Source organism: Adelges cooleyi, unplaced genomic scaffold (assembly GCF_023614345.1).
Source record: "Adelges cooleyi isolate 19-005CV unplaced genomic scaffold, UGA_ACOO_1.1 ACOO_flye_CR_arks_rails_tigmint_CR_PRNA_574, whole genome shotgun sequence".
In the NCBI taxonomy this organism is placed as follows: Eukaryota; Metazoa; Arthropoda; class Insecta; order Hemiptera; family Adelgidae; genus Adelges; species Adelges cooleyi.
The window spans coordinates 12,656,202-12,679,317 of record NW_026096268.1 but is presented as its reverse complement, the minus strand read 5'-3'; the positions used below and the strand labels follow the sequence as shown (position 1 = coordinate 12,679,317).

Here is a 23,116-nt window from a genome sequence, read left to right as displayed (position 1 = left end):
CCATAGTAGTATAGTAGGTATATGACGTTGACGGTGTACTGTTTTATGTTTTAATATCAAACGACAAAGTACAACGCACAATATATTTTGTGACATAAATCAAAATGTACAAGTGTAATGGTGGTAATAATGCAGAAATCAGCGGTGCTAAAAGTTACAATAATCAAAAGTGATAGTAATGAATAAAATAAAATACGACAAAACGAATAATGTGTTAAAATGATTTACCGCTAAATAGATTTTTATTACATAATTAAAATGGCTCAAATGGTTTTTTTGTAAAGTGACATATTTAATAATTGCGATTTCCCGCGTTGGTAAGGGATGATAGTGTTGATCATAATATTTTGTTGTAATTTAATAAGAAAGATATTACTTTAAAATTTTAAAAAACGTAAACCTTTTTTTTTTATAAAGCTCAAAAATGAAACGCTGTTCACCGTAGTATTGACAATGCTTATAGGAAAATTACCGTTTACAAAATTTTAACCCAATAAAAGTTATTATTAATTGTTTGAAATAATTAAAAACATGGGTTGCGATATGGTGTGATAAGGGAATAAATGTGCGATTTCAAGATTTATGAGTACTTTGCACCATTATATCATTATAAAACTTGCACCTTCTATACTCATAATAGCAAAGGAATTAGTACGAAATCTTATGGTTGTAGTATAATTTCGGGTGACATAATATACATTTTTGTTATTTAGCTATAAACAAAGTCGGTTACAGATTTTATTTTTTTTTTTGTCTTACACCTTTTGTCTGAACGACATTGTGTATGTGTATTTAACATTTTTTAATTTGTCGCGTTAATTTTGTTGAAAAGTTAACCGTTGTAACGGCGGCAGTCATGCAGTTTTAATTATACAGAAAAGCGGTTTTTTTGTATGTATACGAAAAACCGTAAGGTGAAATTCGGTAAACTTTTGATAAGAAAACTTTATAAAGAACATAACCGACGGCGAAGGACTTCGCTTAAACCGTATAAAAGATTTCCGCCACAATCAACGTTTGTATACAATTTTATTATTATTTTTTTTTTTACAGCATTTATAAAATAATTATTACACGAGCTGGAGGTCGGTTTTTTTTTTATTACTATTCTGTGCAAACAGCTTCCGGCATTTGATTTATGGTGTACCGCATGTATACATTTACTAAGGTCTCGAACATGATATTAATCACTGGCCGACCGGTACCTAAATCATTGAAATAATAATAACAATTTTAATCATACCATATAGTATGTTGACCGTTGTGTATGGACTCCAGAAGTATAAAAGTCAACGAAATGGCTAAAAAAATATGCCGTAAATAGACTTTCAACACTTACACACAATAGTAAGTCTACAGATGGGAATTTTAAGAGTTGGAGTATAAAAAACAACCCCTACATTTTAAGTAACTAAAGTGAAAAACACACAAGTTGTGAAATATTTTACAAAACAAATTGTTCAATTTTGTCATTTTGTTCAAGTTGAATCGATTATTTATCAAAGAGGTTTAGTCCAAAAAGTTAAAACTTTCGAGAAATTAAAAGTGACGCCTACAATTTTACTTATTTATAAAAAATATTTTTAATTTTTATGCACTGTACTTATTTAAATTTGTTAATATAAATTTTTCAAATAACCAACCATTAAAAGTTTTAATTGAACGAATTTGACCCTTTTTCATAAACAACCGAGTTACTTAACTGTTTTTTATAAGTACAATTACTAAATCATTATAAACACGATTGTGTGCAATATAGTGTATTAATCCAAAACTACTTTACCAATATATATATATATATATATATATATTTATTATGTCTTTTAAACAAATGTTTTTAAAAATATATAAATCAATCATCAATAGAAACTTTTTTCCCTGACTTCACAATGTCATAGGAATTTGACTCCTTTCAAAAATCAAAAGTAAACGAGACCCGTCTATAGTCGCAGAACATATTTATCGAACAAATGTAAATTTCACAAACAAACGATTCAATATTGTTCGTTTAACAGTTTTGGCTTTTGACAAGTTAACATGTTTTGGCTTTCAGTGTTGTCTTTCGTGTGTTAATAGTTCAGTGTTCAACGTAGTGGACGCTAAAAAAATATTAGTCATATTAGTGTGTGTGTGTGTTGTAAGAATTATAGCCATTAACATTATTCTTTTTTTTTTTTCGACGATGATTGATATCACTACAGCGGACTCGGAGAGTGTAGTTTGTAGCTTTCTGGTCCCCGCGGACCGTTTCTCGACAACATAAGTAATAATATTCGGAACAAAACGCCCGAGATAAGCGCAATATATATATATATATATATATATATATATAAGTATATATATTATATAAATAGATATAGAAAGACAATGGGGGTCGTGTAATACAGGTAGGCGCAGATTAGACGTGGCCGGCCAGGGGAAGATCATCGACCGGCATATTTTCTTGGTGGTGGGAAGGTAGGAGAGGGTGGACCGCTGATGGAGGACAAACAAACGGTTTCTCGCTCTAATAATTCACCCGAAACGCAGATTTGGCGAGGGAAAAAATAGCGCCCGTCGGGGTCCCCGTAGACACGGACCTTGCACGCCGGTTGAGGGTATAAAAAAAAAATGTATATATACATAATATAACACACACACACACACAACCAACAAAACCAAACCGTCCTGGTGGATAAATTCTGTTCGACCCTAAATCTGTTTCACAGTTAAAACGCGCATCGGCTACCTTAAAAACGTTTTATCATTGGCTTCGGCGGCACCGTAGTAATAGGTCCGTGAGAATTTCAAGTCACGTCCGGAACGAACACGGGGGGAATGCAAATGAGGAGAACACAGTGCACGGTCGGAAGCCGGCAAGACGGCAGCCACACTCGGTCAGGATGTATGTTATTAAAAAAAAAATTTATATATATATACACACACACACACACATATATTATACACATATTGTAATATAGGAAGTACTGCAGCCGGGAGAAAAATAATTGAAAGGCAAAAACAAATAACACTGCTCGCCGTTTGTGTGTACGTTATGTGTGCTACGAGCAACCAGTTTTGCACCGAGTTATATACCTAAGTATATTTATATATATTTTATAATATTATGTATACATAGAAAGCAATATGCATGTGTCCGGAATGAAAAACGCACGCCTTGTCTCGCGAAAAAGTTTCCCGGAAAAAATATTGCCCTTAGTCTCTTTCCCGTCTCGTTCTCTCTTTGTCTTGGGGTTTATTTTTTTTTTCTTGTTCTCCGGCCCGACAGACTTTATTTTGACCGTTAAAATATCTGCCAGATGTCGCATAACAACTTACACAGACCTCCCAGCTATACAGCAAAATACGATAACAATTATTATTTTCCATCTTCCTCTATACACTGCAGTAAGTAGTTGTTGTTGTTAACATTATTATTATTATTACTACTATGCATAAGACAGTAGAACAATACCGACAGAGCAAGCGACCGACGTCGGGTCTCCGACAGAAAAAAAATCATAACAATAATAACCATTTAGATTTTTGAACGATTCGTCCCGTCCGCCGCCGATGGTTTCAAATAATATAATATTGTTGTCTTTGGAAATAAGGATTGTAGAAAAGAAATGCTGTTAAAGTTTGCGGTTTTCATTAAAATATATCAAAACAAATTCTCCGGGAAAAAGTTCTCAGAATGTCCAATCGAAGGAATGGGGAAATGAAGCAAAACATGGCAATAACTAATACACAATGTATTATTAATTTGTACACTATCACAATAACCACTTAAACAACGTGTGAAACGGACGAAGAGGAAATCTGGAAAAATTGAATTTTTCTACGACAAAAAAAAAATGTTTTTTTTTTTTTATTAGGTCAGAATGTTTGGTTTTTTATATTTTATAAATACACACTAGATTTGACATAAATCCCAAAACTGTTGCTGTCCCATAGGTAATGCTACAACTAAACAATACCACAAACGAATTTGCAGATATTTCGATTTTTGTTCGTAAAGTTGAAAATATGTCATATTTTAGTTTGTTTATTTTTATGTTTAAGAACTTTTTCAATTGTTGGCTCGTGAATAGAAATGTCTCCGAAAAACGATTTCTGATTCAAAGACAGTAGATTTATACCAGAAAATCAGTGGTTGGAAGCAGTGTTTGCCAACTTTAAATTAGATAATAAATACTCATCTTCCGCTTCGGCGAATATTACATTTTTTTAAACAATATAATTTTTTATTCGAGATTGAAATAATTTGCAACTCGGTAAATATTAGATAGCTTGTTTATTCACTATTTACAAAAAAACATACTATTTAAGTTAACTTGAAATTAAATTAATATTCATGAATAAGATATAAAAATATTTTATTTTTTTCTTATGTACACAACATGTACATTCAATATTAATTGTTTGTGTTTCTAAATAAAATAACTCACTTAAAACACTTATTTTTGTATCGAATAATGTTAAATTGTATTTTTTTTTTATAAAAGTGTTTAAAATCACTTCTTTAATTAAAAAAAAAAAAAAAAAATCAATAATCTCGTTTAGCAGTCTCATTTTATTTTTACAAACTCTGCATAGATTTCGAAAATAAGTGATATAAATTCAAAAAAATAAAGTTGATTGCAACAATTAGACATTCAAATAAATAATAAATAACGAGCGGGTAATTACAATCAAAATCGCGAAAATAATTGTCTAAATAACAATAATTTTTTCAAATAAAATCGATTATTAAACAATTAAATAAAAGGTGATTTTTTATTCATCGCTTCATCTATATGAAAAGAATTATTCGAATAATATTCCAACTCCGTTTGAAGAAAGCTGCTGTGTGAGTTCAGATGACAAAAAAAACCTTTAGTTCCGTATCGAAGCTAAAGTCAGGCGCGCCGAAGACAAAAACGCGTTAGAAGAATCTATTAGAAGTAATTCGTTTTGGCGGGTTCTTTGTGTGTATGCGTGTGGGTGTGTTTTCTTTTTTCTTATCTATTGTAAATACGAAATCGCGTCAAGACGCGTAGGCGGGCTAAAGTATACGGCAGAGGCACCGAAAAATATTGTTGTTTGCGCCACAGAGACCGCGGTAATCACGTTCGGCCGGTTCATTAGGCGTTTGTGTGTGTGAGAGTGTATACGCGTGGTGTCTTGGGGCCGAGCACAAGGGTTGGCGGCCACAGGGTAGGTATTCCTGTATATATATATATATATACACATATAGTGGCCTACAGTAGCTTGGAGCCGATCGAGAAAATATATACATATAAATGTGTATGTGTGTCTAACACAGAAATCTCATCGCCTGGAGAGTACGTGCCATCAACTTTGCCGAAAACACCGTCGTCGTCGTACCTTCCCCTTACCACCACACACATTGTCTTAAACCTAACCCGTGTTCTTGTGTGGATCCCGTCCTATCCCGTGTGATCGTATCGCCGCCGCCGCCGTGGAAGTTTGGCCGACCGAAAACTTACTTGCAAGTCGACGACAACACTTCCACGTGCGTGCAATGCCGGTGGCGACATGAAGAGCTGCTGATGTAAAACACTGATAACCAATCGACCAGCCGTTGTGAATGTTGTGAAGCCAACTAGCCCGACCGCACGCGTATATTATACCTGTCACCGTACCCTGTAGATGGGCCATCTTCTTGTCTCCGAGTCGAGAACGAGCTCCGGTAACGTCTTATTGGCTCGAAACGGATGTAATCGTTGTGCCCTGTTTCGATTCCGTCTATTATTTATAAAAAAAAGTTGTCAAAAATATATTTAATTAAAACCGAAAAGGCTAGCACGTCCCATCTATCCGTTAATGTATGTACTACTTTTTTTATAACAATTTGTATGATTAAAAAATGTGTTATTAATATTGTCAAAACTATGTTGACTTAACTTTTTTTTTTTTACGATCAAAGTAAATATTAATAAAAGTAAAGTAACCTTCTTTGTTGGCGAACAGACTGAACTGAGAGCAGAGAATGGTATAAAATAAATACATATCTATTTCACGGTATACCGATTTGAGTGAGAACCGAACAAGAGACAAAATAATGTTTTTTTTTTATTATCATCAAGACGCAACAGTATTGCGATAATGAAAACAAAACGACGTGAATAAATTGCTGTTTATGACAACAAATATAATATTCTATCAACTCGGGACATAAAACAAAAAACTTCAGATGAAACGAATGTCGGCCGTAACGATTTTAAGGTAATGCATTCTGACCTATAAAGATTTATTCATTTGTTCGAGAGGAATAATGAGCTGTATCTCGCGAACGTAATGGACGGAAAGAACGTGTACACAGTGTAAAATAAAGATCTCGGAATTGCCTTGTCTCACTCCCGAAACACTGACTATAGGCTGCACCGAAGAAAAAAAGAAATTATTGTCTTTTTTTCTTTTTTAACTTTTTTTTACGCCGTCAAATGTCATTCCGGTGTATTGTTTCGTCGGTCCGGACGGAGAAAGAACTGGAAATGTATCTTTTAAAAGGAGAACAAGAATGACGGGGGGGGGGGAAGCGATGAAACAATAGAATACATTATATAGGAGTAATGACAAAACCTTTTTAATCTCCACATTTTTTGGCGTCCACCATTGATGCGTTCTGTACTTACTTCAGTCGACAGTGTCCGACACGGTTGAGAGATTCGAAGGCTGAAAACGAAAATTCCCAAAAGAAATAATATCACACAAGAGAGAAAGTTTCTTTGCAAAATTAAACACCATCGTCATTCGCCAATCCCAATAGCCATTAGTCGGTGTTCGATTTGGTATTAAGACGACCATCTATGGTGTTGACCGACGCTTATGTTAAATATTATAATTATGAGTTTTAAAACTTACTGGTAAATCGTCCATTTCGTTTTACACAGTTTAACAATAACACTAATTAATATAATATGCTTCCAAATCGATCATTATTTAATTGCTACAGATGATATTTATTTTTATTGTATTTATTGTTTTTTTTTTTGCTTCTTCTCGCCCGTATGCCTTGCAAACGAGGTCGACGAGCTAAAGCCCTTCTTGCCATGATTTATGATTATTAAACTAAATAAATGTACAGAAATATAAATATGATTGGAATGGAATGAACAAAACACGTGCTACATCGTATACAAATTGCTAAGAAGTAGTAACATTAATTTCAAAGATGTCGAAAATATTTATTTAGATAAATATATTTTGGTATTTTAGCGTAACACATTCTTAGTAAATAATTTAGTCAAAATATACATATACACGAATATTATACATATTGCAATGTTTGTATTTTATTTTAGAATACTTATACAAACGACACGAACTGTATCTCTTTGTTTACTAACACCCCGCATATAATCTTTAATGAGCTTAAAAACATATCAAGTTCATTTGAAAAATTAAATATGAAGTTTATGATTCAATTATTTATAAACAAAAGATCTACTAGTTGAGTTAAAATATATGAGTTATATTATATAGTTAATAATTGGTGATAAAAACGCTATTAAGCTACCTAAAAATCATATAAGTATTCAATATTTTTTATGTATATGTAAAAATAAAACACAACACCAAAAAGATAACTTGCTTTTGGATTTCGGATTTATTGAAAGCCGAAAAAGTATTATAGTAAAAGTTACGCGTTTTTTTTTTTTAATTAATTTTCATCAAAATATTTTACTTAGGTACACAGCTCTATATTGTAATGGTATTTAATATTTAAACGAGTTTTAAGTGGCTTAAATAGAGTTATTTTTTTTTAAAAATCTGGATTTTCGGATTTCCATCACTAGTAGTACTACATGAATGTTCTATATTATACAATTAGTATACACGGAAGTGTAAGGCAAAGATAAAAAAGAAGAAGAGAAGATATAGTAAACAATGGTTAATAATACATTTTTGCTTTACACTTTGTGTAAAAGAAACGTTTACTTCGATAAGTTTCCTTCAAATTATTCATTTCCTCCTATAGTCGGTGTCCCATAAAAGTTGTTATAAGAATTCTGAATTATTAGCATTTCTCCTTTGGTTTAACGTTTCAATTTCATAAAACGAACAATTTCATCATAGCCTAAGTACTCGGAACCATTGAACTCGCCGTTGAAAATGAAATTTATAAGATATAATATACAACGTAACAAACTATCCTTGAATGGACTCTAAGTGATAAATTATAACACCGAGCAACATAGTAACATAGTATCAAGTAAGAGAGAGAGTAGCATATTCTATAGTGTACCAGAGAGAGAATTTAACTACTTTTATTGCGTCTAGACCAAAAGATTAACTCATGAGGGTTAAAAAAAAATGTCGATCATGTATAGAAGTAAATTTTGTATTATTCGTACAACGATAACTTATTAATTGTAAAATAATATTGTATATTAAAAAAAAAAATATATATATATATATATATATATATTGAATGAGCAGATTAAAAGTGTTTAATTGTTTTTATTGGTTTTCCAAATCTGTTCTAAAAGGCATTTGTTTGTGTTGTGTGTGTAGGCGTAACGAACACAAAGCAAAAGTAAAAAAAAAAATGAACTCGGATATTATAATAACGACTAAAAGGACTCGAGAAGAAGAATATACTGGTTGAAAGTATCGTTCACGGTTCGAAGAATATATTATTAATTCAGACCCGGAACGCAGGAAAAAGGAACGGGCAGAGATAAAGAGAGAAGCAACAAGAGTGGTGTGGGAGAGGGTAGGAGAGGTACCAGTATAGAGATTTGAGTTGCCACAAAACACTGACACGATTCGCATACAAAATTATATGGGCGACACGTTATCGCCCGGTTTTGGATATTTTATGCTAAAAAATGAATAGCGTGGAATTTGCTCTCCTTGTGTCAATGCGGTGTATATTTTATAATAATAAAGTATACACTATAATATAACAACGTAATACATTATGACAACGTTCCTTGAGATCTCGAAAAGAAAAAAAAAAGGTAAAAACTTATTGTAATACATTATCGTCACGCGCTACTAATTTATTTATAAGCCGTATGTGCTTCCTTTCCACGCGAATTCAGTTTTTACCATTGGCCTGTTGTTGTTTGATTAATTTTTCGAGTAAACATAATACACAGTAAAGATTGGCCAAGTATGATAATATGTATATGATTCATACACCCGTGCCGCTTCAAATACCCTAACCATAATTCTAAACACAATCAATGTACATATTTTATACATTTGTTTTATCCCACATAAGTATACGGATCCGCACATATCCATGAATAAAAAATGCAATAAAGGCTAATGGAATCGTAACGGTTTCTATATACAGATTTTCTTGCGGCCCAAATTCAAAAACATTCGCCAATTCGAACTTAATTTGGAATTCTCGATAAAACGCAATAAAGATTTGTTAAATTAAAAAAAAAACCTCCTCGGTATCTTTTGTGATAACTTTCATTGTTATATATACATCAAAACCTACACAACAATAATATATTTTAATAATACCTAATTGGAAAATGATAATATTTTTACTATCAAAATTTACAATATGTTTTGGCAAGAAAAACAAATGTTATTAACTTATAATAATGATGGATGCATATAATGGAACATTATTTATTTTTAAAACATCAGAAAAAGTAGTGGATAAATTTCACTCAACCATCCCCCCCCCCCGTACTTATTTATATTTTTTAATTTGCTATGTGGTTAACAATAATAATATAATGACAGCCAATACGAACCGCATGTTTTACAGTATTGTTGCCAGCGCTATTGTTGTAATAATATTAATTAAACAATAACAAAAACCATTAACGTTATGTAGATAATGTTAGGGCAATATAATAATTGAAACGTAATCCGTTCCAATCGGTTCATCGAAACAATATTATTATCCGCGATCGTTTATTAGTAAAAATGATGTAGCTCGATTAATTTAATCAAACAATAATCGGTCGTAAAACTTGTAATTATTATTAATCATGTCATAAACACAAAATGTTTGTTGGGAAATATTATCTTCATTATAGGTGTATTTTAATTTTCCGCGAACAGAAATAATTAAATTCAAAGGATTATTACATACACGGAATGCTTATGCGTGTCTAATATTTATTCACGGGGTGTACTTACAGCGTCTCAATTCCATATAAATTATCATCTTCATTTGGAATTTGATAAACTCATAGAAAATCTCGGTTTTATGTAGATTATTTCTTATGTTTTTCTTTATTGATGTTATTTTCTAATTAATCCGCTTTATACTAGATACAATAATAATATATACACCGGTAATAATTTTTAAAACCGTTTACGTCTAACGTATGTACATCTTAATTATATGATAACATACTTGTGTAAACTGTACATAATCGCCTGACCTAGTCAACTGTAATTTAACTACTACAAAAACCAATTTGCAGGCAAAGCCTTAGACGGCGTCTGATATAGGCAATTCAGCGGCATACTTGCAAACGTGGGCTGTTCGACAGCATCTTCGAGTAAGGAACTTTTATTTTTTTCATGCACGATCAAGATAATTAAAAGTCAGCAAATCATTACCATTTTCGGTGCATAGTCAAAATATATATTTAAAAAAAACCATTAACTTTTTCGGAGGAAATAAAGTTAATATTTCGTCGTAAACTACGTTTTCAACAAAATACAATATATTTTCTAATTCCGACTATATCCTATTGAAAACATTCCCCATCGTTCCGTAAGCTTCTATCTTTATTAGAATAAACATCACATCGTGACAACGGCTAACCTAATAATTGAAAAAAGTTTACTTTTCTCATGGAACTCGTGAAAATACCAAAGAAGCTCGTCAAACGGGTTGTATTATGTCAGTGTAGATCAAGGGTTAAAAAATAAAATTATTTGAAATAGTATTTTCCAATAAATCCCCCTAAACTGAACTCCTATTGTCCAAGCGCCGAAGACGTGATTTCGAGCAGTTTTCAAGACAAACAATAAGAAATATTTTGCAACACTCGCGCGATCGGTTTATCGAATTCGATCAAAACAACTTAGCCTTGGACCAAAACGGCACGCGAGATCTATTTTTCATAAACCCGCCGGGCCGGGAGTCCGCAGATAATGAAATCGGCATACCGCCGTCTCTGCCCCGGTTTCCTCTTATACTTACCGGAAGCAACGTACGGTTCGTATCCGGTCAGGGTGCGGCGCGCACACACAACAAAGCGCGGCGAACACGGTTGCCAAGTACGTTTGTACGCGCGCCCCGGGGGTAGTCGTCTGAGGCAATGGATAAAAAGTTAGACAAAACGATCATTCACCCCCGCTGTTTCTAAATAAAATAAAATAAAATCCCATCCAATCCTCCGTTGCCGTTGTCGTTTCATTCATAGCGTACTGTAGTAAACGATAAATTACCAGAAGATTACCGGATTGGAATCCGGCCAATTTTTATTTATATATATATCTATACAGAGTTCATATAGAATAATTATACGTCGGGTATTTTGTTTTTTTTTTCATTTCGTACGTCCGTCAAATGGCCAACGATAATTTTAATTTTTTTTTTATGGGAAATTTTTTGTTTTCTTTTTACGATGCAGTTTCGATCACGACCTCGCCGGCGCTATATTATTATGGTCACAAACAACTGTAGGTACTAGCCCCGTTCGCAGGTTTCAAGACAATTACCGTGTGGCTGTGTTGTTGTAATATTATACACGATAAATTGTATTTGCCTAACGAGCAAACTCGATATAGAGCATTGATAATCCAATTGATTATTCCAAACCGTCTAAATTTATTCTTTCTCAACTCCGCGATAATATACGCCATAAAATACGCCAATCCACGCATTTAACCTGACTATGCTAAACTTGTGTCACACAAAACTTGCGGAATATTTCGCACCCGGTTAAGTTAGGACTATACTTTAAAACTCTTAACGCGACCTCCGAGCTGTGTGCGGCGTGACGGAGCTGACCCGGTGTATTAAATATGCATACAGCATGTGTACTATACAGGCTGGTGGTGCGCGCATTATGATATAATGCGAAATGGCACTCCGGTGAATACAAGCGTTTCGAATGTTATTTACAAAGGAATTCCCACCGCCTTGTCGCTCTCGGCAGGCCCGGATTGGGTTGACAAATAAAATATTCAGTCGTTTCTTTTGTGTTGTTAATGTTGTAAATTTAATGAAGCAAATAATACAAACGCTCGTACGCCGGTACGTTAAATATTTTATTATCATCGCGCCCATTCGTAAACAATTTTGTGTTTTACGACGAAAACAAATCTCAATTTGTTCTCTCGAAAACAGTGTACTTGCGCGTCAACCAAACAGGTCAGTCTGAGGTCGTCCCGGAAAGGAGAAAGCCGAGAAAAGAACTCTGTCGACCAAATTTATCTGCTCGATTTCGATCGCCCAACGTGGTCTGGTCATTTTCGGTGTCGTGCCGCCAATGTCGATTTCGGCAGCGAAAATGATTCTTAAATAAACGAGACCGTTCAACAACAAGACACGGTGATTTGTCTGTCGCGCACAGGTCGTGTGTGGACTTGTCAAAGGTTTTTGTTCGTGACACGTGCAACCGAAACAACACAAGCTGCCTAGGAGTTCAGTCGTGGCAAATTGAGCGACAAATTAGAAAACCCCTTCGTCCGGGGGCGACTTCTCCCGTCGTTTATTCGTTTTCAGCGGATCAAACGACTTACGTTGACGCGAGCAACCGTCTATAACGACCGGGTCGTCTATGCCAGCGCCTTTTAACATATTCGCCGTAGCCAAATCCACCGGCTTGTCCGTTAAAGGTAATTCAATTGCCTGTTAAAAGCAATTTCCCGGGCAGTTACACTGTACACTATTGCCGCCAGGTTACCGAACCCGCAAAGTGTTCGGTATGTATTTGGAAGTATGTGTTTCAAAACGCCATCGTTGTCATCGTGCGATATTTTTATTATTTTTACAACGGCTTAAGACGCCATTGATCAAACAAAAGAAGGACTACAGCTGCGATATAGGATTCAATGATTATTTAACGGTGTTATAGATCATTTCTGCCACCGAGAGGCTTTAAACTAAAACGACCTTGACTATCGACTCGAATGTTGAACAGTTGACTTTATATTATTATAACACGTGCCAGGGGGTGTACGTCGTTATTATTAGTGTCACATGTAATAATTGACACGCGTTAGAAACTGTCGGAAACAACGACGTTTCCGGCACACAACCATGGCGAATGTGTACTATAATAGAACCCAGAATGACGCCGGTTAGACAACTCCAATCATAATAACCGAACAAAACGATGGAGACTATGCAATTCAGCTACGTGTACAAAATTAATTATCAGTCGAGTTTACCAAAGAGTTTAAAATCACAGTCTCATAAAACAGTAAAAATTATTTGTTTTCAACCGTTTTTCGAAAATTCGGTTTTTTAACTTTTCACAATGGATAGTAGTAATTATAACTGAAGTACAATTTACAGCTAGTTGACCAGACTTGTTGCGGTTTTCCGGTAATGTTTAGATGCAATATTTTATTACTTTTCATGACTTTTGTAATACTTCAAATAATAATTATTGATCGCCGACAAGCATGACATCGCTCGAAACACCGCACAGATATTTAAAGGTGGCCTAAATTGTGTTTTAGTCTAAAATAAAAAATCACCGCTTTCGAAGAGAAGCTATGATGAAAACAAATCCATCTAAAAGGGGAGTGAGTCTAGACGGTGCATGAGTTGAACATTATCGTATATATAGTCTATAATATGATAATAAGGATTGTGTGTACATACTGTGAGGATGAAAAAACATAAAATATAGTCTTCCACGATGTGTTGTCAATACGGTATTATCGTTTTCGAGGAAATCAAATACGCATAGGTACTTAAACGCTCTGTTCATCAGGCCAATGTCTGCCACGCGTGCAACAGACTCGAGGTATAAAACGGCGTTAAGGTATGGCGCTTATTCCGCTTCGATATATTTTCCAATGGTAAAAATAATGGCCCTTGGTAACGTCACGTTTTGGCGTTTGCATCGGTGCCGAAAATATTTTTGCATTGCCACGATAACTGGTGCGAGGGAGCTGTAAGAAACCAAAAAACAAACACCTCGGATCAATATAAAGGTCTTAGACGACGGTATAATTGATTTTCGTCCTCAAGTGGTTGAACGTGTTTGGCAATAACAAGTTACGGCCAAACGTTTGTATTACACGCGTATACTACGGGTAAACGTTGAGCATTCCAAAAGTGATATGGCGACAATTAACGGGCAAACTTGAGCTTGTAAAACAGTTTGTAGGTAATTGACTTAAAATAATGAATATTTAAGTGGCTAACGTATCAGAAACACCAGCCGTCTACGGCTGCGTTATATTTAAGTGACTCCAAGACGGAAAAAATAAACTGTCTGTCAATATTGTGTTTTGGAAACATAATTTTGCGATACTATACGAGCAGTTTTATTTTCATTCCAGTCTTTTGGATTTCCGCAACACTGAATCTCCGTTCACGGCATGCAGCGCAGCTCGTCAACCGTTCACTCAAACCCAGATCGGTTGAATAAATTCAGCTCTCGCCCAAAGATCTCATATCTTCGGTTCAAACGCACACGAGCGCCGTGTCAAGAAAAATATAACGTTTACGCTATCCAATTGCAGAACGCGCATTACATTATTACACAATAATAATATGTACGGAATACAGCTGATATTGAAAAAGAGTGGCGCACGAAATCACCGTGTGTGTGATCACAGGGTGTTCAAAAATTGTACAAATTTGAATTCAACATCAATATGTATAATAATATTCCAATAGTTTGTTTTCCGTCTTGGTGTTTTTTTGCATCAGCTAGCCGTTAACATTAATTATTGTCGGTCGCTTCAACATAATAAATCCTAAAGTTCAGAAAACTGTTACCCGCCACTGTTTATCTATTATTTACTGTTTGCAACTGTTTACACTATCACGACGTTAATATACTGTACACTGTTTTGGCCTGGAACTCACGCGTGCCCACACCCACACGCACACCCTCGAGTTCATTTTATTATCAACAAAATATACGACAATATTATACCAAAATATTATGCACACAAGTTGTGCAGTACCGCAACAAAGACCAAGACGACCATAACATTGGGCAATTATTATTTTACACACGCGCGTTATCCCGGATAGTTAATTCGAATATTATCTGCAAAACTTTCCGTTAGCGGCCAAAAACGATTTTGGCAAAGTTGTCCGCAGACACACAAGCCCCAAAAGAGGGGTACGGACCGTTGGGGGGAGGGTACAGACATAGAAAAATGATATAGTTATCTCCATTTTTAAATTTTCGTAGCTCGAGCCTATCAATTGCGCTCGTATGTTATCATATCGAGTTGATTGATAACGATTAACGATATCGATGATAGCGCTAGGTTATAAACGATTATTATTATTTTACTAAACTTGTGCGCCCGTTTGCTTTTTTTTCCAGCGTGTAACCGGACTTATTACGGCGAAGTGGCCAGAACTTACGAACTTGAAGTCCGCAGGCCCAGAGAAGACCGCTTGCCGTTCTTGTGCTACTTGAACTTCACCGCGGCCGGGGGCAAGTACGGTGACATCATACAGGTACCAGATCAGCATTGATAATAATAAAAAAAAATAATAATCATACATAAGAAATATCCTCTTACCTGGGTCGAAATATGTAATGCATGTTCAACTTATAACATCAATAATAGTAATATGAACTTCTACAATTTGTCTAGGTCCAATAACATAGACAACTAATCACCTTATCACTACCGAATTTTAATCAGTTCATCTAAACAAACATACTAGTAAAATTGTAGGAAACAGTTCTGGCAACGTGTAGGAAACGAGGCTGGTCTTAGACCTCAATTATAATTATTTCAGAAATTTAAAAATATTTATCAATCACAACTGTGAAATAAAAATTTTAGCTCCACCGGTGAACAATTTCTTCTGATACTACCACTAGAAATGAGTATTGGAATTTATGTTAACATTCAACAGTCACCCATTTGAAACAAACATACTTAACGAACGAGGGTTTCCACAATACCTTTTAACCGAAGAGTGAAGACTACTCAGCGGACCGGTCACCCGTCTTTTGATTTGTTTGGCGTTTTATTCACAAACGACTAATGTGTTTGCCAATTTTTACATTTTTCATCAAAACCCGTTCCTGTTGGTGATACATATTGTAGGCCGTTGCCGCCTGAAACCAATTGGGGTCGTTTATCCGAATCGACGCAATTGGGGTTTGATTCAAACCGTTTGAATGTAAATTTTAGTTGTACAACTGTCGTGACAAACCGGGTTGGAGGGAAAAATAAATTAAAACTATAACTTTTCGTCGCAAAGCGATATTTCGTTATTATATTATTACCGTTAAGTGTAACATTGGGTCTAAATGCGCCCTTCTAAAATGTTGTTTTCGTTATTAAAACAAAAGACAACCACTGACTAAGTTGGCGCGGCCGACCATTATAAGTGCGCTGGAGTGCCCGGGTGCATTTCTTTTGGGGAAAAGTTTGATTGAAAAAGTCATAAAACAACCAAAACGAATGTAGCTTTTATAAAAATAAAAAAAAACTAAATAAACACAAAAGCCATTTGGATCAGACATGGAACCAGAATAGTATTTTATATAAAAATGAAATTAAAATAATAAAAGCGAAAAATAATAACCGTAAAATAAACGAATAGAGACAAACAGCGAAGCTGCAATTTTCAATCTCGTTTTTTTTTTCTATACAAATGAAATTTTAAACTTTTATTATTATTAAACCGAGCGTCTACCTCGTTTAAACTTTGCTTTTTATTCAAAAAAAAAAAACAATCAAAGTTGACTGAGTGCGTTATTATTTGAAAAAAATATATCTATTCAAAGTAAATACATGTTGTTTGTATACGATTGTAAACTTCCGAGTTTATAAAACTACACAGCTAAAGTTTAATAGTAATACCGTCTTATAAGAGTTTATGAGATATGTGACAAAAAAATCCGCCATTAGTTACTTGAAAAGAAACCAATGGTTATACTGAATGGAATACTCGCATGAAAACTGTTTAATAAATATTTTCAAACAATACATACAAAGTTCCCGAGTGGATATTAAGTTTAAAAACCATTTTTGTAAATGAAAGCTTAAAAAATGATTCTACGCAAAGCCACTTGCGGTTTAAAGGAAAAGTATTAACGGTGGTAAGGTTATGATAAACTTAAAACAAAGCAAAATTACAACAATACTATTAAAACGGGACAAATGTTCTCGTTTGCCGGAAATGCATTCAGCCAATAATTCACATTAAAAACGTACGCTGAAATAAAACAAAAAAGAATTCTACCGCCAGATTTTGATGTTTGCATAAGTTTTTGCAAACAAACTTTGAATCGTCAAGTTCTTCTCGACAAAAATACACAAGGTCTTAGTTTTAAACACTTACCTAAATATATATATATATATATATATATATATATATATATTTGGAAACCAATGTAGAGTTATATATATTCAGAATTTCACAAACCAGATGCTTTTTTGATGGTATACTAAAGTTTAAAAAAGACGTTTTTCGCTTATCTGTAATTATTTTATTTGGAAATAAAAACCCAAGTCAGGTAAATACTAAATTAACACACACACGCACAAAATATTCACATGAAATCAAAAATTAAAAAATATATATATATTGTGTTCATATAGGTATATATTTTTAATCATCGGGTTCCCAAATATTTTATGATTGGTTTAGTGTGCGTTTCAGTTGAATTGGCCGAAATGGGTTGTTATCAGTTTTGGTCGAATAGGTTTCCGCCTTCTGTGGAGATCAAAAGCCAAGATCCGTTTAATCCGGCAAATGGAACAAAAACCGCGCAATTGTATCTTTCCTGAGCGTCGAAACCCCGAGTACAATATATATATATATATATACATTTTTTTTCCACGCTTGTATGCACCCCACACATGTGTATACGTATATATATATATATATATATATATATATAGACATACATTTTATATAAACACGGCCTGAGCCACGAGTCCATCATGAATTATTCAATCGGTCGTGTACCTGGAATGCACAATGCGCACTTATATCTGGTTTATATTTGCACAGGACTCCTCCGCATCTTTGTATTTATTGTTATTTTTTTTTTTTTTGTTTCCTCGACAAACACGTGTACATACAGTTGTGTTATTCAAAACAAACCCCCGAAGCTCCGGATACTTATCGAAAGAACACAAATGTGTAGTATCATGCACAAAAAAACGCGAAGCCCTCTTGTCTTTTCTTTACATCTTTTTTTTTTACCTAATGGTTGTCGCGTTCCACGATGGCCGTCTGATTTTTTTACTGCATTTAAAACGCTCACAGCGCATAGACCGAAAGCTGCTCGCTGCAATTATAAAAGGGATGATTTTTGTGAAAAATGAAAAGTTGAACAACCCGAGCCCCGTCGGGTAAATATCATTAGAGTTAAATAAAAACGACGCCGACCAGCCGCCTCCGTGTCGGCTTTGCAGTTGAACGGTCCATTCAGATCCGTTTTTCTTTGGCAGAACTTTAACCAAGTGCACGTTTTACTTGTGTTTACAAACACTTAGCGCGAAAACGCATTCAGCCGGTATAATGTGTACATATTTATAGAAATGAAAACAGTACTTAATATTTCTATATTCTGCACGCCACAAACGCCATAAACTACAAAGCGGTAACCAGTTACAAAGTGTTACTGAGTTATCGTTTCATGATTTATTTTCCCTATTATTGTCTATTGTCTTCGCAATACTAACAGCTGTCTATTACTATTTTCTATGCACGAACGTCCTCTCGGCGGTTTTTCAAAACGTTCCCTCTGGCTTAATTGGTACAAATTATTTACGAATATTTATGTATGTTTTTGCAGTATGGTCGTTTTTGTGAGAAATAGTAGTCACCGTTGTGTGTGTTCAATACCGGCGTGTCACATCAAAGCCACCGCAAGCACATTATATTAATTATCATAGCCATAATAAATATTGAAAACTGTTGTATCAAATCATTGTAATCAATGACTCGCACACGGGCTGTCCGACGAACGGTGAATGATTGATATTTAAATTTTAAACAGCTCGCGCAGGTGGTCCACACGTTTAAAATGAACAAAGAAACATTGTGTTGTTGTACCATAAAATATTTTGTACGATTTGTTTTGTTGATTCGAAGTTAAATATTTATTGAGTTTTACGAATAAGTATACATTTTAACGTGTTTGCTGTTTAATACGTTTATCTAGCGTTCACAACCCAAAGTGTCTATTTGATGACAAACGAAGGTGAAAAAACTGCTTTCTACTTTATATCCACGACCTCTTTACCGATATAGGATAGAATTTTTTTTAATACATAAACAATTTAATGTTCAAACTGTATATTATATAAACTTACATGCTTTGAGAACACCTGTATTTTGACAGTCAAAAGACGTTTTAGAACCGTTTTCAACCATATTTTTGACATTTTCATGTCTTAGCTCTGGCACATAACCAAAAAAATTGTTAGTTACAAATGCGTATCTGATAAGAGATTAGAGATAAGAGATATGGGGTTGGGGGTTGGGAATTAGTTCTGGCACATAACCGAAAGAAGTGTTACCAAAAAAGCGTTACGCTGTTATTTTAAATTTTGTGTTGTATTTACAACGATCAAACTAGAACTAAATAATAAATTCAAAATATTTTAAAGGGCCAAATTCTCTATGAATTGTTTCAGGCCGGATATTATAAAAACACTAAAATATTAGCCAGAAACTTGATATGTTTACTAGCCACCTTAGATACTAGCTTGTTAATATACTATTTCACTATCTATAATTCCACCACTACTTATAGGTATTTCCGAAATACTATTTCGGTGCTTCAACGAGACATGAAAATGCTCTTTCGTAATTGCAGACTCAGCTGAAAAAGGGATTTTTTTATAGAGATTGCAAAACATGATTTTAAACATTTTTTTTTTTTTGTATCTTTTTTTTCAGTTGACCTTCGATACGTTCACCGTGGGGAGGTTCGTTTCGTACACGTCTGACGGTTGTCCGGACGGGTACATGTCGATCAGAGAGTGGCAGTTACCGGACACTGGCGGTCAGTGGTGCGGTAGCGCTTGGGGATTCACGGTGTACTACAGCGAGACCAAGTCCATCAATTTGACGTTGATTCTCAGCAAACTCTCGGAACAGGTATTGCAGGACCACCGCTAAACGTCATGATCTAGTGTCATAATTTACCGAATCCAATACGCGTGTGTTTCCATCAGGGTATCGGTTACAATTTCGATTTCAAGTTGTCGTACAAATACCTGAAGAAGAGCGACGCGCACCTGAGGTACGGCAACAGCACGTTCCAGACGTGGCGGGGCCAAATGATAGCCGGCAGTTACTGCGACCGGATACTGGACCAGTGCGACCGGAAACCGTGCCGGGTGCAATCGCCCAATTACCCGGGAGCCTATCCGAGGAACGTCACTTGCTACTACCGCATAGAGCAGAGGACGGCGCCAAAATCCAAAAGGGCGTTGATCGTGGTCAGACAGCCGAACGCCCACAAGATACACATTAAAGATCAAGTGATCAACTACGACCGGAGCCAACGAACTCTCAGGTAATTTGCAAAGTGACGATTTCTCGCATAATGTTTTATTTTTTTTAAGTACAATAATAACATTTCAGTTCATTAACGCGGGTATGGAACAATGATACAAACGTAATGGTGTTAATAAGCGAGGCCTAATGTACTTTTAATGGGACGCTTAGCAATAATTATTTTGTAAATAATATGCGGGGGTGAGAATGAGGGGCTCGAGTTTATTTCCGTCTTATAATATTACACCGTAAACGGTGCCGCGGTTAAATGCAACTGTTTATTGTTTTGGCGGCGGTCGCGAGTAATGGCGCGACAACACAGAATATATTATTCGCTGTTCGTGAATCGCTTAAAAACACACAAGAACGTGATGTACATGCACATTGTACTCTTTTAGGTCGGCAACTGCCGTCAAACGAGAACTCGGAATGATTAATGGTGGTTCGAGAGGGTTTCTGTGGAAATAATATGTCGGTAAGTGGTAACCTTTCTTTTCGTATGCCACACCGTCAAGTGTTTCCCGCCGTGGCGCTCATGTTTGGTCTTCCGCGAACCCAAATACGAATTCACTGCATTTTATTGTTTATAATACTTATGTCTGTTTTTATTAAACGTCAGTTCAGTATTCAGTTTTCACAACATAGTAGTGTTATAGGGGAGAGAAAATATGTTAGGAGATAAAATCAATGGAATCATATTGGAAGAAAGTAACTTGAATATTTGTGGGTCTAAAGTTAGAATTTAGTAGTGAAGTAATTGAATAAAATGTGTATTTTTGAACCTCTTAAATTGTTAATTTGACAAACCACGAGATTATCTGATCAGATGTTCGAATGGCGCTTCTTTATTTTCCCGTAGTCAAGCTGAACCGTCTAACAAACAATTACGGCGAAAACCACGGAAACAGCTTTTGAGGTTTTCGCTACAACGTCAACTATGTCGTCCACCGTTCTTATGGTAATTGAATCCGGAGATTTGACATCTCAAAAATTGGTTAGACGGTTCAAGGCCAAATGTCGGGCCGGAAAGACCCCAATCAGACTTTTGACCCATCGAGATGCCGTGAAGATGATGTCAGACGGCGACAATAAGACATTGTCTAGCGTTGTTGCCGAGTTCTTCCGTTCAATAACTACCGGAAACGAAGATGTTAACCGTACTGGCACTGTACGTCTGGTGCTGACTGGGTTTCGTGATGCAGAGTTCCTCGAGAGCCTGATGGTTGTTCACGGGGTCCCCGTGGTCGCCGTTGTCTTGGTTTCCAAAGAACATCAGTCCAAGATAGACGGGCGTTGGTACAGTGCTCTGGACTTGACGACCAGCCAAATACCGTTATTCGAATACCGGTGGCCGGACGGCGACGTCGACGCTATAGTGGCTAGAGTGAATGCTCTGTTGGCAGGTTATCGTTCTCATTTGGACAATCAGTTAAACATACCGTCGGCCGACGACTTGTGTGTTGGACAGAAGACGTACTCGACGATCTTAGACCAACTGACCGAGTGCGTCTTAAGCGTGGAAATCGTCATGGACGCCATTTTGGAACAGTTGTGCGGATCTTTAGACGATGTCCACGAGATAGCTGCGCATTATGACAGGTGGATGACAACAGTGGTGGAAGAAGGCGATAGGGCAGCTGAAAACGCGGTTCGCTCACCTCGGTCTGCCCCGTGCCTTCGCCGAGCCACGCGAACCGCCCTATCATTTGCCGCCAGCTTTTGGCCCGCACCGCTCTCGTCGACCACCTGCAAACTTTCCGAATGCTTGGTGCAACACTTACGGACAGCCGCGGCCAAAACGTCCAAACGGCTGTCTACTTTGTCGCCGGAACAGTTCCGGTTGTGCTTGAACGCGAAATTCGCATCCGTCCAACGTTGGCGAGGATCGCCGGGTCCCGCCGGATCGGCCTGTCGAATAGACACGACACGACTCTTCCCAGCCGAATACCAAGAGTTGTGCCACCGTTTCTTTGCCGTAGATTTCCTAAAGGAACTGCTGGGCAACGACGACCATCCTTCGGTGTTCAACATCACTCACGTGGAACACCTAGAGCCTTACACATTGGCTCAGAGATTGGTCGAATACGCGTCGCGGTACTTCCACTATGAAGTCAAACACTTTGCTCTCACGGACACTTTAGTGTTTCGCTTTGTGGACGATATGCCAGGACAGTTCTTCGAGGACTCGTACGATTATCGATTGTCTGGCCCGAAGAGTTTTAAAGAGTACGCCTACGACGTTCTCCAGTCCATACGAATGAGGTACGGACTATAACAAAATACATGATCTGAAGACAGATCTTGAAGTTCTTAGCAGCGTCGTGGCAGATAACTCTCCGAAAAAAATGACACTTATTATTTTGCTATCGTTTCCAGAAACACGAATCCGTTGGACAAATGTTTCGGCAACTTGGATTACACGAACATAATAGGCACTACCAAGTATTACGTGACGTCCAGCGGCGAATCCAAGACCCTGCTCGAGGTGTATAGGCTGTACGACATGCGATG

At 36.0% G+C, this 23,116-nt stretch overlaps 1 protein-coding gene across 1 annotated transcript in view; it reads left to right on the top strand.

Moving 5' to 3' along the window:
* LOC126843210 (uncharacterized) overlaps positions 1-23,116 on the top strand; it is a 181,986-nt gene that overhangs the window by 149,122 nt on the left and 9,748 nt on the right. The window contains exons 5-7 of the mRNA XM_050580584.1: positions 15,447-15,583; positions 20,003-20,203; positions 20,281-20,624. Of these exons, the coding sequence (XP_050436541.1) occupies positions 15,447-15,583; positions 20,003-20,203; positions 20,281-20,624 (682 nt within the window). The remainder of the gene's footprint in view (positions 1-15,446; positions 15,584-20,002; positions 20,204-20,280; positions 20,625-23,116) is intronic.